General features: G+C 59.1%; 4 protein-coding genes across 4 annotated transcripts; all 4 read left to right on the plus strand.

Moving 5' to 3' along the window:
* Positions 1-35: 35 nt before the first annotated feature.
* Positions 36-4,948, plus strand: BO70DRAFT_385836 (squalene cyclase; the record flags this gene model as incomplete). Its single annotated transcript, XM_025545771.1, has 5 exons — positions 36-1,486; positions 1,559-2,036; positions 3,316-3,585; positions 3,648-4,200; positions 4,251-4,948. 5 exons carry the CDS (start codon positions 36-38, stop codon positions 4,946-4,948), a joined length of 3,450 nt encoding a protein of 1,149 aa, XP_025401442.1.
* Positions 4,949-5,810: 862 nt separating this feature from the next.
* On the plus strand, positions 5,811-10,278 carry BO70DRAFT_427486 (ABC transporter ATP-binding protein; the record flags this gene model as incomplete). Its single annotated transcript, XM_025547887.1, has 5 exons — positions 5,811-6,208; positions 6,651-6,762; positions 7,222-7,776; positions 7,827-9,877; positions 9,963-10,278. The coding sequence occupies 5 exons, from the start codon at positions 5,811-5,813 to the stop codon at positions 10,219-10,221; spliced, it is 3,375 nt and encodes a 1,124-aa protein (XP_025401443.1). The 3' UTR covers positions 10,222-10,278.
* A 466-nt stretch (positions 10,279-10,744) lies between these two features.
* BO70DRAFT_310853 (uncharacterized protein) lies at positions 10,745-13,726 on the plus strand (the record flags this gene model as incomplete). Its single annotated transcript, XM_025540169.1, has 2 exons — positions 10,745-12,424; positions 12,506-13,726. Coding segments are annotated over 2 exons (2,901 nt in total), but the record flags the coding sequence as incomplete, so codon positions are not given.
* Positions 13,727-14,640: 914 nt separating this feature from the next.
* kgd1 (alpha-ketoglutarate dehydrogenase KGD1) lies at positions 14,641-18,461 on the plus strand. Its single transcript, XM_025542715.1, has 4 exons — positions 14,641-14,954; positions 15,027-17,071; positions 17,125-17,498; positions 17,549-18,461. Exons 1-4 carry the CDS (start codon positions 14,739-14,741, stop codon positions 18,085-18,087), a joined length of 3,174 nt encoding a protein of 1,057 aa, XP_025401445.1. The 5' UTR covers positions 14,641-14,738; the 3' UTR covers positions 18,088-18,461.
* Positions 18,462-18,805: the final 344 nt, after the last annotated feature.

Raw genomic sequence — 18,805 nt, forward strand, 5'->3', positions numbered from 1 at the left:
TCCGTTCTGGCACCCAACAGCCCCAGACAAGAGACATGGCGTCCCTTCTTGCCCAGGTCGAGCAGACCATCAAGCTGTCCAGGGAACATGCGCTTCAATCCGTCCATGCCGACGGCCACTGGTGCGGCGAGCTCAAATCCAACGTCACCATCACCGCCGAATACATCTTCCTCCGACAGGCGTTAGGGCTCGATCTGAAGGCCGACGGCGCGGCCTACAGTCGCCATATCCTGTCCGAGCAGAACGACGACGGCTCGTGGGGCCTGGCGCCCGAACACCCAGGCGATGTATCGACCACCACCGAAGCCTATCTGGCATTGAAGATCCTGGGAACAGACCCCTCCGTGCCAGCCATGCAGCGAGCCCGCGACTTCGTCCTCCGAGCCGGCGGCGTCGCGGGGGTCCGAGTATTCACTCGCATCTTCCTCGCCACCTTTGGCCTGTTCCCATGGGACGCAGTGCCCCAGCTGCCCGTCGAGCTGATCCTCCTGCCCTCTGTCTGTCCCATCAACATCTACAAACTGGCCTCCTGGGCCCGCGGCACCATCGCCCCTCTGCTGATCATCTGCCACCATCGGCCCGTGTACGCGCTGCCCTACGACCTCGACGAGCTGTGGCAGGATCCCACGAACAAACATGTCTCCTACGGCCCGTCACTCTGGGAACTGCTGTCCCAGCGCGACATGGTCGGCCTCGCGTTCAGCGTCGTGGACAAGCTCCTGTCCCAGCTAAACGGACTGCGCTCCATCCCGCTACTACGCCCCTACGCCCGTCGCCAATGCATGCGCTGGATCCTACAGCGCCAGGAACCCACCGGCGACTGGGGGGGCATCTTCCCCCCCATGCACGCCAGCGTCTATGCGTTCGTGCTGGAAGGATTCGCCCTCGACGACCCCCCTGTCCGACTCGGCCTGCAGGCCCTGGAGAATTTCGCGTGGGAGGACGAAAGGGGCAAGCGGATCCAGGCCTGCGTCTCCCCTGTGTGGGACACCGCGCTGATGGCGATCGGGCTGTGTGACTCTGCCTCTGCTTCTGCCTCTGCCTCGGACTCGTCACATTCACACTCGATCCCCAGCACTAGCCACCAGACCAACCGCAAAGCCCTCTCTCGCGCGATCGCCTGGATCCGCACCCGCCAATTACTGCACGCCAGTGGAGACTGGCGGATCTATCGCCCCCAGCTCCCGCCGGGGGGATTCAGCTTCGAGTACGCGAACAGCTGGTACCCGGACGTGGACGACACGGCGGCGGTGATCCTAGCCCAGATCAAGCATGACGCGGCCAGCATCACGTCCGACTCGGTGGTCGCGGCCGCCACATGGATCCTGGGCATGCAGAACCCAGACGGCGGCTGGGCGGCCTTTGATGTCGAGAACGATCAGCTGTTCCTGAACAAGATCCCCTTCAGCGATATGGATAGTCTTTGTGATACGTCCTGTGCGGATATCACCGGACGGGTTCTGGAGGCGTTCGGGCTGATGATGAAGTGCGCTTCCTCTTCCTCCTCCTTCTCCACTAAGAAAGATGTTGGCGCTAGCAGTGGCAGTGGTAGTGGCAGTATGGCCGGTCTCCTCCCCGCGCTGCGTGTCGCATCTGCCCGCGGGATTTGGTACCTGGCTGCGACGCAGGAGACGAATGGGTCGTGGTTTGGTCGGTGGGGATGCAATTACCTCTACGGGACGGCGCACGCGCTGTGTGGGCTGGCGTATTTCACAGATGTTGATAACCATGCGCGCGTGACGGTGTCTGTGTCTGTATTAGGGCTAGTATCAGCAGGCGTGCGATGGCTGAAGACGCAGCAGAATGCAGATGGGGGGTGGGGTGAGCCCATGCTCTCGTATCGCGATCCAAATCAGCAGCCACAGCAGCAGCAGCAGCAGGCATCGACCGCATCGCAGACTGCATGGGCCCTAATGGGCCTGTTGGCGCATTTGCCCGTCACGGATCCGGCGATTGAACGCGGCATTCACTGGTTGGTGTGCGCGGCAGCCCCGGAGGAGAGTGGCGGCGGTGTTGGCGTTTCGTGGCCTGAAGCTGTGTATACAGGGACGGGGTTCCCCAATCATTTCTACCTGGGGTATGATTGCTATCGCCATTATTTTCCGCTTATGGCGCTGGGGAGGTATCTGCGGGGGGTGCAGGGAAGGGAGTGGTGATAATGATATGCTGGCATGTGTGAGTGGACCGTAGGATTGATTCTCGGATCCGTGCAGCACTAGGTAGTTGACCATTTTTCTGGTTCCTTGCTCGTCGTCATGCAGCTCCATTCGGTAGCATAGCCCCGTTCGGACCTTTCCGAGGCTGTAAGCACTCACTTCCTACCTAGGGACTACATGCAAGCCACGACCTGCAGCTTACATGCTTGCTCGGTGAAAATTGTATATCCTCGTGACGTGTCCCGAGGAAATCGCTCCGCTCAATGATACAATCGGAACATGTCGATGACATGAGAAGCAGACAAACCTGCCGTAGCTGGTCACGCATTTCCATCACCTTCAGACTTGACTCCTGATTCGTCCCCATCCACAAATTCGGTACTAGGTACGGAGTAAAGCAGGAAGTAGGATCGATCGCGTGTCTCTACTATCTCAAAGTCGGTTTCCCCGTGGAAAATAATCGCCGCGGGTTGGCTCTTATCATTAGATGAAATCGATCGCCCATACCGATCCGTAGTGGTGCAAGAGGCGGCTTCTGCGGATATGCCAGCCCGGGTCGGACTCCAGACAGAGTGTTTCCAGGAACGGAGAATTGGAAGCTAGGGTGGGCATTGTAGAATCTGATCTAGTCAGTTGGGTCCTTCTGGTGAAAGGGGATGGTGAAAGATACGAACAGTCGGTGCGATGAATCTGAATCGGCTAGATGTGGCTTTGTTGACAAATACTTCCGCGGAAGACAGGGACAGTCATGTGAGAGGTCTATAATCATGTACTCAAAACGGGCCATGTTCGGAATAGAAGTGGAGCATACAGGAAGGAGTATACAAGTCACAGGATAAGTCCGATCAAGATTCACTCCACACCACTGCACAACGAGTCAGATATGTTTGCTTTCTTTCGATGCCTGCTGCAGGTGACCTGAACCGGCATACCGCTCTTTCGCCTTACTGGCTGGAGATGTCATCTCATCACCATCACATCACATCTACAACCAATCACTCGCACTAGTACCTATTCAGTGATTCACTCGACAGGAGATCAGATTTGGACCCACCTGGTATGTCTAAGTACTGCTGATGGATGGAGCATGGAACCGGCTACCACAGACCTTGATGTATCGATTTGAAGAACTGCGCGGGACCAGCTAGTAAGTATATAGATGGATGATAAAACCACCCCAACTACGTGCCTTGTAACCCTAACTATGGGCCTCTTCTCCCTCTTCGGGCGCGCGCGCCCAGCAACCGTGCCCACCGACCGCATCATCCCCCTGCGATACTGGGACGACCTGGACTACCTGCGCAACCTCTGCCATGACTTCACCTTCCGCTTCGACGCCGTGCTGGATGCGTCCAAGCTCGAGGCCGCACTGTCCCGGTTGATGGAGATCGGGGACTGGGGGCAACTCGGTGCGCGTCTGCGCATGAATGTACATCCCAGTCCCCAGCAACATCCCCCCCCCCAAAATCACCCTCCAGCTAACACCCCCAGGACAACCGACAACTGGAATACCACATCCCGGCGGAATACACGCCCTCGCGCCCGGCCTTCATCTTCACGACGACAACCTACCCCGTCGACATCGCCGACCACCCGCTGGCCTCACAGCTCCCCCAGGCCGGGCACAACCAGTCTCGCCTGCATCTGCCCTCACCCGCCATCTTTGCCCCCATCGTGCGCCATCCCACCAGCCCTCACCAGCTGTCCGACTGGATCTACACCGACCGACCGCAGCTGCACATCCACGTCGCGCTGTTCGAGGACACCACGCTTGTGACCACCAGTTACGTGCACACCCTGTTCGACGCCATCGCGCGCACCTCGTTCTTCAACGCCTGGCTCGCCGTCCTGAACCACCGCGAGGACACCATCCCGCCCTTCGTCCCCTTCTCGCACGATCCCCTCCGCGACCTCGGAAAATCCACCCACCCCGAGTCCTTCGTCCACTACCCGCGCATCCTCCGCGGCCTCGGCCTGATCGTTTTCGGTCTGCGCTATCTGTTCGAACTCCTCTGGTTCCGCTCCGAGGAAGAGCATCCCATCCGTCTCCCGGGGACATGCATCTCCCGGATGCGCGAGGCCGCGTTGGCGGAGCTCTCCCCATCCCCATCCACAACCCTAACCCCAACATCCCCCCCTCACAACCCCAATCCCAATCAAAACATAACGATAAACCCCCCTTCCTCTCCGAAAACGACCTCCTAACAGCCTGGTACCTCCGCACCCTCACCCTCGCGCTCTCCCTCCCACCGCACAAACCCCTCTCCCTCATGACCGTCTTCAACACCTGGTCCCTCTTCCCAGACCTCTTCCCCCGCAACGGCGCAGGCTTCATCGGCAACGCCTTCTTCTACTCCTACACCCTCCTCACCGCCGGCGACATCCTGTCTGACAAGACCCTCGCCCGCACCGCCCTCGCCGTCCGTCGCGCCCTTGCGGCTCACAGAACGAGGGAACAGGTCCACGCCATGACGGCGTACCAGCGCGCTTCCTGGACCGGGACCCCCGCTGTTGTCGGGGAGCCCGGGCAGGTGTTTGTTGCGTGCACGAATCAGGACAAGGCGGGGTACTTTGGGTTGGATTTTGGGGGGGCTTTGGTGGGGAACAGTGCGGGTGGGGTCAGGCCGTCGTATATTAATGATATCGAGCATTGTCGCGGCTATCCGACGCGCAATGTGGTGAGGATTATTGGGAGGGATGGTGCCGGGGATTGGTGGCTTTTGTTCAAGACGAGGAGGGGTGTTTGGGAGGGGATTTGGGGTGAGGTGGGTAGGGTTTGGGAGATGAGGTAGATGGGATGGGATGAATCGGGGGGGGGGGTTGGCTCGTAACAGTCAATTATCTAGTCTGTCTATTCCAGACATATAGGGTGTGCTTAAGGAACTATCTTACTGTCTTACTGTCTTACTGTCTTACTGTCTTACTGTCTTACTGTCTTACTGTCTTACTGTCCACTGACACAGACCATCCATAACTACATTTTCTAGGAAACATGTCACAATTCCAAACCAGGCATGCTAGGGCTGCAGCTGCATATTTAGAATCCTAAATAGGTACGTACAGAAGAGGCCTGTCAAAACACTTAAACCTGGTCAAGACAGAATTTACCACGATATTAACAAACAAGGTGTGTTTGTTATATCATTGTTCAGGAAATATACACAGGCTAATTGAGCCTTAAGGTATCGAGCCAGAAGGGGCTAACAACAACAGACAAGACACGTCGTATTTCAAATCCGCCCCACCCCAATCATTGGGCCAGCGATCTAGCTGTCCATTGGCGTTTTCCCTTCTAGGATACATGAGTGATGATCATGCATACATATCGACTGCTCGGGATCCGCCAAAAGATAGATTCTGGTCTCGCACCGTACCTGGCGTGTGTATACCTAGTTATTGCGCCGCCACAAAAAGCAAATACTTCCTGCTGTTGGATGCTGATTGTATTACGGGGTACAGGGTAAAGGGTACATGTGATGGGGTTCTATCCCATCCTTGCCTTGCATCCTTTCCATGTATCACATCTTATCACATTCTTCTTAATCCTACCTGTCCTTCACATCTTATCACATCCTTCTTAATACTAGTTTCACCCTAAATCAAAAAGCTGATGAGAAAAAAAAAAAAAACACCAGAGACTGAAAGACTGACATGATGGCGATGGCCGAGGATATCCTCCTCGACGATATCCAGCCCATCGCGCGGGCGGGAACTACACTCTCTAACCCTAATCCCGACCACAACCACCACCACAACAAGAGTCAACCCCAGACTCCCTACATAAACATCAACACTGACCCATCTACAGCCAAAAACCAGGCTCAGATCCTCCACTCCCAAATCCACACTCCCCCCAGCAGCGCCACCCTCCTCACCGTCCTGCGCTCCGCCGCGCCCGCCCAGAAATGCGCCCTGTTGCTGGCTGCCTGGTGCGCGGTCGTCGCGGGGGCCGCCATGCCTCTTGTTACGGTTGTGTTTGGGACGTTGGCGGGGGAGTTTATGGAACATGGGTCCTCGTTGAGTGTGGATGAGATCAGATATAAGGTGCAGAGGTTGGCGGGGTGGTTAGTTGTTATTGGTATTGTACTTGACTTTCCATTCTTCTCTCATTTGCTTTCCTTTCTTTTTCATATAACTATGGATTTGTAGTATCTATCTATCTATCTATCTATCTATCTACATCCCTTCCTCTTACATCTCGATCATCTTACATATAGTAGTACACCATAACAACTAACCCCAGTGAGCAAACACAAAACAGGAACAATCTCCCCCTCCTCACAACCCTCCTCTCCACCCTCCTTGCAACAACAACCGCCCAATCCCTCACTCACGCCCTACAAACCCGCCTCCTCACCTCCATCCTCTCTCAAAATCCCGCTTTCTTTGACCCCCGTCCCAATTCCCATTCCCATCCCCACACCCAGCAAAAATCCCCACCCCTAACCCCCCTCCTCACCACCCCCTCCCAATCCATCCACCCGCCCTCTCCAGCACCCTCCCCGCCCTCCTCTCCGCCACCTCCGGCTTCACCGTCGCCCTCGCCATCGCCTTCATCCGTAACCCGCGGTTCGCGGCCGTGATGCTCGCGCAGCCGGTCGCCTTGGTCGGGCTGGTTGCTGGGCTAGGTGGGTGGATCGGTGTCTTACAGAAGATCAGGGCCAGGGGGGAGGACAGGGCGGGGGGCTGGTGGGGGCGTGTTTGGGCGTGGAGGCGTGAGAGCCGTGAAAGCGTATTGTGCTGAGGGGAGGTGGGTGCGGAGGTATAGGGGGTGGGTGGAGATGGTGGCGAGCGGGGAAAGGACTGAGAGGATGCTTTTTGGGATGCTTGTCGGTGGTGCGTTTTTGGTTTGGGGGTGGGGGTCTGGGTTGGGGGTAGGTTTCTTTCTTTCTTTCTTTCTTTTTTTTTTTTTTGTTTCGGTTTGGGGGGGGAATGGGTGGGCTGGTGTGGTGGTGGTGGTTTGGGGTCTGGTGCTGGTTCTTGGGGTTGGCTCGGGGGTTGTTAGGGCTGGTTGTTAGGGCTGGTTGACTGGTTGGTTGACTCACTGGCTAACTGACGAATACAGTTCTGGCAGGCCGATATCCTCTACCGTCAAGGCCGATGCACCCTCCCCGAAGCACTGACGATCATGTACGCGGTCTCCGTGGCCGGGGGGATGCTGGTGCAGGCGTTGCCGTGCGTGGTCGATATCACGCAGGCGAATAGCGCCGCAAACCGCGTGTACGAGGTGATCGAGCGGGAGTCGCCGATTAACCCGCTGGACGGAGCGGGGAAGACATATCGCCAGGTGAGAGGGGAGATTCGATTCGAGGACGTGCTCTTCGCGTATCCCTCACGGCCGGAACGCACCGTCCTCAACGGGGTCAGTTTCACGGTGCCCGTGGGACAGACGGTGGCTCTCGTGGGCCCGTCCGGGGCGGGCAAATCGACCGTTTTCGCGCTGCTGGAACGGCTGTATCTTCCGCTCGGGGGGAGGGTGTTGCTGGATGGCGAGCCGGTCGGCGAGATGAATGTCGCGTGGCTGAGGGACCAGATCGGGTATGTCGGGCAGGATGTCTCGCTGTTTCGCGCCTCCATCCATGATAACATTGCCTATGGGCTTTCGAGGGATCTCGTCCAGGTGGGTGGTGGGGTTCTTGTGCTGGGTTGGGCTTTACTTACCTGGATCAGGGGTTAGATGCACTGGCTATCAGAGAGCGGGTTGTGCATGCGGCCGAGATGGCCCGGATTCACGCCTTCGTGATGGATCTCCCCCAGGGGTATGATACCGTCATCGGGGCGAATGGGTCGGGTCTTTCCGGTGGCCAGAGGCAACGCATTGCCATTGCACGTGCGGTCGTCTCGAGGCCACCGATCTTACTCCTGGATGAGGCCACCGCGGCCCTGGATAGTCAGTGCGAGAAAGAGGTACAGGAGGCCCTCAGCAGGGCTGCTGCGGGGCGAACCACCGTGATCATCGCCCATCGGCTCTCGACGATCAGGAACGCCGATACCATCATGGTCATGAGGGACGGTCAGATCCTGCATCGAGGCTCCCATGCCGAGTTGATGACCTCCTCTCCACTGTACCAGGAGTTGGTGCGACAGCAAGCACTCCAATCCAGGGGATCAGACGAGAACGAGTCGCCTCTACCGGTAAAGGAAATAGAGGACGCAGGCATCCCGGTCGATGTTCATTCCATTGCCCCCCCCGATCCACCGTCCATGTCCTCGCAGAGTGGCATCAAGCAGGTCTGGCGCCTCAACCGGCCGGAGATGCCCTACATCATCGCGGGCATCATGCTCAGTGTCCTCGCGGGCATGACATGCCCCATCCAGGCCATCTACTTCGGCAACGGCATCATCTCCATCATCAGCCCAAGTCTCAGCACTGGCGGCCACGACGCTCGCTTCTGGGCGACGATGTATCTGATGCACGGCATGGTGGTGTTTGCAGTCTACTCGATCCGAGGCTATGGCTTCGCCGTGTCCGCCTCGCAGCTGACGCTGCGCGCCCGCACGCGACTCTTCCAGGCCCTGCTCCAGAAGAGCCTTCCCTTCTTCGACGACAAAGACCACTCGACCGGCGCGCTGGTCAGCTTCCTCTCGTCGGGGATCCCGAAGATGACCGGCGTGTCGGGCACGTCACTCGGGCTGGTGGCGGAAAGCGTGGTGATGCTATCCAGCGGCATCGCCGTCGGCTGCATCTTCGGGTGGAAACTAGGGCTCGTGGCCGCGGCGACAGTGCCGTTCATCGCGGTGTCGGGCTTCCTGCAGTACTACGTTTCGGCCCAGATGCAGAAGCACGTCCAGCGCGACACCCACGCGGTGGCCGTGGCCCACGAAGCCTTCAGCGCCATCCGGACCGTGACCGTCCTCAACCTGCAGCGCTCCATCACCGACGCCTTCCAGAGGGAGAGCCGGCAGGACCAGACCTCCAACACCGCGTACTGCATCAAGTCGGCCGCCCTGCATGCCGGCACCACCTCGGTCCGTATCTTCGGCATCGCCTTCGTCTTCTGGTACGGCGGCACCCATCTCATCGCCACCGGCGAGTACACCATCCAGCAGTTCTTCATCTGCTTCGCCGCCACCGTCTGGGGGTCGCAGTCCGCCGCGGCTCTCTTCGCCCAGGCCCCCGACATCGCCGGCGCCCATGCCGCCGCGGCTCGATGGGAGGAGCTGATCCATCGCGATCCATGCCTCCCCCACCAGCATCCCGTCGCGACCACCACCTCCATGCCACGCACCATCGAGGACCTCGCCCTCCGACACGTCAACTTCCGATACCCGACCCATCCCTCCCGCCGGGCGCTGAACGACGTGAGTCTCGACGCCCCCGCCGGCTCCTTCATCGCCCTCGTCGGCGCCACCGGCAGCGGCAAAAGCTCGGCCATCAACCTCGTGCAGCGCTTCTATGCCGTCGAGTCGGGCCGCATTGCGCTGGGGAACGCGTCCATCGATGCGTATGATCCGACTGCCTACCGACGGTACCTGGCGCTGGTCGACCAGAGCCCATGTCTGATCGGAGATGATCTGCGCGAGTGCCTGCACGGCGATGAACGGGTCATTTCCGATGACGACCTCCTGCTTGCGCTGAAGAGTGTCGGGCTCGCGGATTTCGTCCTCTCCCTGCCTCAGGGTCTGAGTACGCCCGTGGCGACCTCCGAGTCGACTTTGTCCGGGGGGCAGCGTCAGCGTATGGCTATCGCGAAGGCGCTTCTTTGGCGGCCGAAGGTTCTGTAAGTTCTGTTTCAGTAGCTGGTGTAGTTATATACTTAATACTATATATATATTGGCAGAGTGGATGGGCTAACTGTATCTCAGTCTGCTAGATGAAGCCACCTCCGCGCTGGACACGGCCTCGGAGCAACTCGTCCAAGAGGCCCTCCACGACGCCCGCGTAGAGGGGCGCACGATTATCGCCGTGGCGCATCGCCTGAAGACGGTGGTTGAGGCGGACGAGATCCTGGTTTTCGACCGCGGCGAGATCGTCGAGCGAGGGACCCACGATGCGTTGATGCGGGTCCAGGGGAGATACTGGCAGATGGCCCGGTTCCAGCTGAACATGGAACATAGGACATGATGTGTACTAACTAATTATACATCCATCCCACATACCAGATAGATAGATAGACGGTGGTGTCGCCGAGAATAATAGCCCGGGGGGCTTTCCGGATGCGGGCGCATGCTTGCGTGCCCTCAAAAGACTTGCTGAGAATTATTGATTGCATTCCCGACGACGATCCGTTCCTGACTGGCGGGGCTTGGCTTTTTGCCCCTGTCGGATGGATTCATCATTCGAGATGCTGTTCCTCTGTCCTCTGTATCTACTCTGTATCTACTCTTGTTGTCGTGATGACCCGTCCGTTCAGCTTGAAACCCTCGTCGCGTGGCTGGATTGGCCGGTGAGACTGTGAGACAAGACGAGCCCCACGCAACTTCATTTCATTTCATCTCATTTCATCTTTCATCCCTTCACTTGCCACCTCTGCGCTTCTCTCTCTCTCTCTCTCTCTCTCCCCACTACTGCCAGCGCGTTCACCTCATCATGGCCTCCATGTTCGCATCCTAAATCCCCCCCCCCCCCCCAAGGCACACCCACCACCATGCCCCCCTCCACCGTTTTCTCTTACTGGCGTCGCGATCATCGCCGATCCAGTGCCTCGCCCCCCTCCAAACCCAGCAATTCTCCCCAACTGCCCCTGATCCCGACCACCACCGCTTCCATTCCTGCAGCCTCATCCTCGGGCGAAATCGTGAACCTCCGAACCCAGTCCCAAACCCCTCCGCCGAGCGACTCGCCCAATCTCGACGCCACCAAACGAAACGTCACCATCTCCGTCGTCCCCGCCGTGCCCGCCTCAGAAAACCAACCCCGACCGCACTCCTGCCCCGAGGAGCACGACCCAGCCATCACCACCTCCCAGTCCAACTCCTCCTTCCGCCTCTCCCTGGGCAAAGGTCTGCTCCACTCCCACCATCTGTCCTCCGACGGCTCCTCCGCCTCGTCCAAACGATCCTCCACCCCCGGACTCTCCTCCTCCGGCCATTTCCGTTTCAGAACCTCCCCCGATAGCTCCCCCGCCGACAAGACGACCCCGTCGCAGAAGGACTACAGCAAATATGAAGCCGCCACCAGCCGCCGCCATGGCGACCGCGACCCGTCTACAGAACCCCCGCACCACAGATCCGGCAAGACCCGGCTGCATCTGCTGAACCCCATGTCGCTGCTGGCCCGCAGGCGCTCGTCCCAATTGACCAGCCTGCGCATGGAGGAGCCGAGCAAGAGCACCCGCAACATGGTCCCCGCCATCCCGGACGACTATGATCCGCGCATCCGAGGGAAGATCGTTCACGACTTCTCCGCGCCGCGCACACGACGAAACCTGTCCGTCGCGCCGGTGCTGCGGCGGGGCCACGATCCATCCGGCTCGGATGCTGTCTACAATGGGGACGGGGGTGCGGGCGGTCAGGACCAGGTGGACAGGAGGCGACAGACGGAGTATTCCCCCGTGTTCAGGGAGCATTTTGACGACGATCAGAAGGTGCTGCAGGTGGAGAAGAAAGCGTATCTGCAGTCCGCCTTGCTGACGGACCCCACGAACGTCGACAGCGATCCGACTGCGCTTCCGGTGTTTGCAAGGAGGCTGCCCTCGAAGCTGCCAGAGGAGGCTGCGTCGGAATCGCCGCCTAAACAGGACATTCGGCCTGCCCCGTCGGTTCCTGCGCCGCCGACTGTCCAGGAGGCCGATACCATCGAGGTCATACCGCACCAACCAACCGGCCTGCCCAAGCATCTCAAGAGTAATGCCTCGCGATTCAGCTTTGACATGAATGGCGTCGAGTCCTCCGCCCAGGAGAAGCTTTTGGAGGAGAAGCACAAGGAGAAGGAGGCTGCGAGAAGGGCCAAGGCGCGCATGGAGGGCGAGGAGTTCAGCGATGATGATTATGACGACCTGCTGGACGATCTGGATGGGTTTGAGGAGAAGATCCCCGGCGTCAATGTCGATGCGGACGACGACGGGTTTGCCGACTTCTCCGGCCCGGGCCCTGCTCTCAACCGGTCCTGGATTGCCCCGGGCCTTTCTCCGATCATTGCTAGTCCGCTTCCCCCCGGGGTGTCTAATTCTCAGGAGCCTCAGGTCGGTCTGAGCTCGGGGGATCCTGCTCCTTTACCCGAGAGTGAAATGCCCCCTGAGACTGGTGACTACTTCCAGTCATTCCCAGCAGCCGCCCCTTTCTCTTTGAATTTGCCAGCAGGAGGTGCACCGCCAACATCGCAACCGGTCGATGATGACGATGACCTGTATTTTGACGACGGCGAGTTTGATCTCACGACCGACGCCACGGCACCGCAGGCCTCGCAGCCGGTGGACGACGATGACTTGTATTTCGATGATGGCGAGTTTGGGGATCTCACGACCGATGACGCGGGCGAGAAATTCGATGAGTCGATCTTCGACGATGAGACGAGTCACCTGTATGAGCGAAAGACGGTCCAGCGCCCTCCCCAACCGACTGGTGACTCGCTGGACATCGTTACTGAACACGAAGAGCTAGCACCAGAGCCGGGCTATGAGGGAGGACTGCGGCATGTTCCCAGCATGGCCAGTGACTACCGCCGGGGATCGATCCGCAATTACGCTCCCACCCTGGAAAGTCTTTCCAGTCTGGGGGCTGCCAAGGCGCATGGCGGCGTGCTGTCGGAGCACAACCTGGAAGCGTTCCACAACGCACTGGCCCAAGCGGCCAACAGTGCCGCCACCAGCGACCGGTTCGGACACACTGCCAGCATCAGCGAGCGGTCCCTGGGCCAAGACAGCGCCGCCCAGACCATGGACACCCCCTCCGGACTCATCTCGGACGACAGCCACCTGAGCCAGACCGTCGACATGGTCGGCTTCGACGAGGTGTTCGAGGACTTTAGCTACGACGACAACGACGCCACTTTCTTCGACGACCCCATCATCGCCGCCGCCAACGCGGAGGCCCTGGAGAACGACGACGAGGGCATATATGGCCATGAATTTGGCTTCTACGCCCAGGCCCATGGCGGCTGCAACGGGGAACTCACCAACGGCGGCTACTTCGGTCCGCGAGGCAAAGAGGGCCTCACCCGCAGCTTCAGCAGCCGAGGCAAATTCTGCGAGCCCAGTCTGACCCCCATCACGGAGCGCAGCGAATGGAGTACGCGCAACTCGGTGATCTCGCTGACCGCGCACGGGGCCGCCCATTCGCGCCCGCTGTCCAGCCCGGGACTGGCCCATCTCGTCGACCTCGGGGCCATGGATGACGAGATGACGCTGAGCGCCTTGATGAAACTGCGCCGCGGTGCCTGGGGCGGCAGCAACGGCAGTCTCCGCAGCAGCAGCGGCAGTCCCCCGCCGCATCTGCACACGTCGTCGAACCGCGCGAGCTTCATCTCCGATGCCAGCCCGACGGTATACACCGCCCCTCCGGACGTGTTTGGGCAGACGGAGTCGCCCATCCGGGAGACGGACAACAACAACAACAACAATAACAATACCAAGCTCAAATGGCCGCAGAGCGCGACCGATCAGCGGGTGGGTCCCCGAAGTGCGGGTGACCGAAGCTCCTACTGACGTTGATCCGCGTGAAGTCGACCTACTAGAGTGGTCATCTGCGAGGTGTCGACATGCGTGTGACCAGCCCGTCCCCCGACCTGGTTATCGCCGGCTCGGGGCGGGAGTATATAGCTCATATTGGCTTGCCTGTTTACAGGGGCATTTGGACTGCGATATACCTCATGATTGTAATGCCTGATATTTAATGCCGGGTTGCAGCCACGGGCCGCGATCTATCCCTATTAACTTATTGATGATGATGTAATGATTTGTTTGGTGGTTTTGTGTGTGCTATTTTTTGTTTCTGCTGCGGCTTCATGGGAGGGTTGATCTGGCTGGATCTAATCTATATACCACTTTTGTTTGTCAATATAGGATTTTAGTGTGTGTCTGTCTTCTGGACGGAGTATAACTACTGTATGTGCCTCTGTACTTGTACTGCACCACGTGCCCACCCGCAAAGACCCGGACGGGCAATCCCATAGCCGGTGTGGCGGTGCTGTTGCTGACTCAATACCCGCAACCGGGACGTTCGGCCCGCGCTGAACAGCGTAACTTCAGCCACCAGCCACACGTTGCCCCGTCATAGCCGTCCATCTCGGCAAACCTCTCAGGCTCTCTGTCTCCTCCCAGTCCGTCCATCTCCATCTTCTCTCCTCTCCTACTCTCCTCTCCTCTCCTCCCTTTCCATTCTCCACGAGGTTTCTTCCTCCCCACTCCCTGTTTCTAGAGCGTCCTTGCGCTCTCTAATGAGTCCCGTTCCTGTCCAGGTGCTACGGCAATCATAGTCGACACCTGTGTTGTTCTCTTGATCCCCTCCCATTACCCCGTGCGTGTTCCCTTCATCCGTCTGTCTGAAAAATCCCGCAGCTTCAAACTGCCGCGCCGCCTGGACGCCCGCTCACAACACCCATATAGTTTTTTTTTTATTTCTCGTGATAATCTCATTGCGACTCTCGCATCCCTCGTGCCACTCTTCTTAAGCTCGTGTTACGCTTCTGGAAAATTTCCCGCCATGTTTCGTACCACCGCCATCAAGGCGACCAGCGGCGGCATGCTGCGCGGTCCTGCCTGCTCCGCCTGCCGGAGGTCTCTCTCCCTCACTTCTACCGCCAGAGCTGCCTCTGCCCGCTCCTCAAAACTGGGTCTGACCACCAGACGCCCTCTCGCCATCGTCGATCGCCTGTCCAACAGCAAGCGCTATGCCTCGTCCGCGGAGGGCACGGGTGTGGTAAGCTCCCTCGCGCAGAACCCCCGACCTGGGAAGAGCCCCTACTGACTGTCGCGCTTCCCACGACTCTAGGACGCCAATGACTCGTTCCTCTCGGGCAACACCGCCAACTACATCGACGAGATGTACCTCGCCTGGAAGAAGGATCCCTCCAGCGTCCACATCTCGTGGCAGACGTATTTCAAGAACATGGAGGATGGCAAGATGCCCGTCTCCCAGGCCTTCCAGCCCCCTCCCACCCTCGTCCCCACCCCCACTGGCGGTGTCCCCCAGGAGATGCCTGGTGCGGGTCTGTCGTTCGCGGCCGGGACCGACGTCACGAATCACCTGAAGGTGCAGCTCCTGGTTCGCGCCTACCAGGCTCGTGGCCACCACAAGGCCAAGATCGACCCCCTGGGCATCCGCGGCGAGGCCGAGGCGTTCGGCTACAACAAGCCCAAGGAGCTCGAGCTCGACCACTACGGCTTCACCGAGCGCGATCTGGACGAGGAGTTCACCCTCGGACCCGGTATCCTCCCCCGCTTCGCCACCGAGGAGCGCAAGAAGATGTCCCTGCGCGAGATCATTGCCACCTGCGAGAAGATCTACTGCGGCTCCTACGGTGTGGAGTACATCCACATCCCCGACCGCAAGCCTTGCGACTGGATCCGCGACCGCTTCGAGATCCCCGAGCCCTACAAGTACTCCGTCGACGACAAGCGCCGCATCCTCGACCGCCTGATCTGGTCTCACAGCTTCGAGTCCTTCCTGGCCACCAAGTTCCCCAACGACAAGCGTTTCGGTCTGGAGGGTTGTGAGACCCTGGTGCCCGGTATGAAGGCCCTGATCGACCGCAGTGTCGACTACGGCATCAAGGACATCGTCATCGGTATGCCCCACCGTGGTCGTCTGAACGTCCTCTCCAACGTCGTCCGCAAGCCCAACGAGTCCATCTTCAGCGAGTTCGCCGGCTCCACCGAGCCCTCCGACGAGGGTTCCGGTGACGTCAAGTACCACCTGGGTATGAACTTCGAGCGCCCGACCCCCTCGGGCAAGCGCGTCCAGCTCTCTCTGGTCGCCAACCCCTCCCACTTGGAGGCCGAGGACCCCGTCGTGCTCGGCAAGACCCGCTCCATCCAGCACTACAACAAGGACGAGACCGAGTTCAACTCGGCCATGGGTGTCCTGCTGCACGGTGATGCCGCCTTCGCCGGCCAAGGTGTCGTCTACGAGACCATGGGCTTCCACTCGCTCCCCGCCTACTCCACCGGCGGTACCATCCACATCATCGTCAACAACCAGATCGGTTTCACCACCGACCCCCGCTACTCGCGCTCCACCCCTTACTGCTCCGACATTGCCAAGTCCATTGACGCCCCTGTCTTCCACGTCAACGCGGACGACGTCGAGGCGGTCAACTACGTCTGCCAGGTCGCTGCCGACTGGCGCGCCGAGTTCAAGACCGACGTTGTCATCGACATCGTCTGCTACCGTAAGCAGGGTCACAATGAGACCGATCAGCCCTCGTTCACTCAGCCTCTGATGTACAAGCGCATTGCCGCGCAGAAGAGCCAGCTCGACACGTACGTCGCCAAGCTGATCGAGGAGGGCTCCTTCACCAAGGAGGACATCGACGAGCACAAGAAGTGGGTCTGGGGCATGCTGAACGACAGCTTCGACCGCAGCAAGGACTACCAGCCCACCAGCAAGGAGTGGCTGACCTCCGCCTGGAACGGCTTCAAGACCCCCAAGGAGCTGGCCAACGAGGTTCTGCCTCACCTCCCCACTGGCGTGGACGGTCCTCTCCTCCAGCACGTTGGTGACAAGATCAGCGGCGGTCCGGACGGCTTCACCCTCCACCGCAACCTCAAGCGTATCTTGTCCAACCGCAAGAAGTCTGTCGACGAGGGCAAGAACATCGACTGGGCGACCGCCGAGGCTCTTGCCTTCGGTTCCCTCGTCAACGAGGGCTACCACGTGCGTATCTCCGGTCAGGACGTCGAGCGTGGTACCTTCTCTCAGCGCCACGCCGTTCTGCACGACCAGGAGAACGAGGCCACCTACACTCCCCTCCAGAACATCTCGGAGAAGCAGGGCAGCTTTGTCATCTCCAACTCCTCCCTGAGCGAATTCGGAGCGTACGTTGTTCGTCCCCGTGTCAAAGTGTATTGGGCTAACCTACCTTCAACAGTCTCGGTTTCGAATACGGCTACTCCCTGACCTCCCCCAACGCTCTTGTCATGTGGGAGGCCCAGTTCGGTGACTTCGCCAACAACGCGCAGTGCATCATCGATCAGTTCATCGCTGCCGGTGAGTCGAAGTGGCTGCAGCGTTCCGGCCTGGTCGTGTCCCTGCCCCACGGTTACGATGGCCAGGGTCCCGAGCACTCCTCCGGCAGAATGGAGCGTTGGCTGCAGCTCTGTAACGAGGAGCCCCGCCTCTTCCCCTCCGGCGACAAGCTCGACCGCCAGCACCAGGACTGCAACATGCAGATCGCCTGCATGACGGATCCCGCCAACCTGTTCCACATCCTGCGTCGCCAGATCCACCGCCAGTTCCGCAAGCGTAAGTCTGATGTCTCTTTTTAGTGCCTGTATGCTTGCTAACCATCCCAGCCCTGGTGCTCTTCTTCTCCAAGTCTCTCCTGCGTCACCCGATCGCTCGCTCCGACATTGAGAACTTCACCGGCGACTCCCACTTCCGCTGGATCATCCCCGATGATGCCCACGGCAAGGAGATCGACGAGCCCGAGAAGATCGAGCGTGTCATCCTGTGCTCGGGCCAGGTGTACGCCGCCCTGCTGAAGCACCGTGAGACCAACAACATCCGCAACACGGCCATCACCCGTGTCGAGCAGCTGCACCCCTTCCCCTGGGCCCAGCTGAAGGAGAACCTGGACAGCTACCCCAACGCCCGCAACATCGTGTGGGCCCAGGAGGAGCCCCTGAACGCCGGCGCCTGGAGCTACACCCAGCCCCGCATCGAGACCCTGCTCAACGCCACCGAGCACCACAACCGCCGCCACGTGCTGTACGCCGGTCGCGCCCCCAGCGCCTCCGTCGCCACCGGTCTCAAGTCCGTCCACTTGAAGGAGGAGCAGGAGTTCCTGGAGGACGCCTTCACCGTGCACCAGGACCGTCTTAAGGGCGAGTAATCGCGTTGAATCGTCTTGGTTGTGATTGTGGTTGTGGTTAGGTCGTTGGTTGGGTTTGGGAGCTAGCGTCTACTCGTTTCATTCCGGTCGTCCGGTCTGCTCTTCTTTTGTATGATTTTTCTTTGTCTAAGCATAGTGTACAATGCCGATACAGTCATGCGTGGTTTACTTTGGTCTTGGTCTTGAATTTGGTCCTGGTCCTGGTCCTGGTCCTGGTCCTGGTCTTGGTCTCTGTTGGCTATATATCTCTTCCATCTCTGCCTCCACCTTTGCCTCTGCCTCCGCCATATATACCTACCTACCTGCATTGCATGTGCTTGTGCACTCGTGTAAATTAAGATTTGTTGGAAGACTATTGATTATTTCAGTTCGGGTTAGAATTATACTATACTATATACTACGTCGTAGGAATGTCCCAGCCGGGAGTCTGGGGAGTGGGAGTCGGAGTGGAACTGAAGTAATATGTTTGTTCATGATTGATTAACCGAGTATCATGAGCATCTCCATTTTGATGTCCCCCGAAAATGTTCAAAATCCCCGTTGTATGGCATACGTCATAACTAAGGATCCGAGTCTGAGTCAGCGAAAAGCCTGCCTGCGGGCCCAGGCACCAATCACCTGATGGGCCGGTCTTTCTCCGCACGGCCGCCTCGACGCTCCAACTTCACCCCCATCCATTCATTCTTCTGCGCCTCGTCGTCCACCCAACCCATCGAGC

This window comes from Aspergillus heteromorphus (assembly GCF_003184545.1).
Source record: "Aspergillus heteromorphus CBS 117.55 chromosome Unknown BO70scaffold_6, whole genome shotgun sequence".
NCBI classification, from domain to species: domain Eukaryota; kingdom Fungi; phylum Ascomycota; class Eurotiomycetes; order Eurotiales; family Aspergillaceae; genus Aspergillus; species Aspergillus heteromorphus.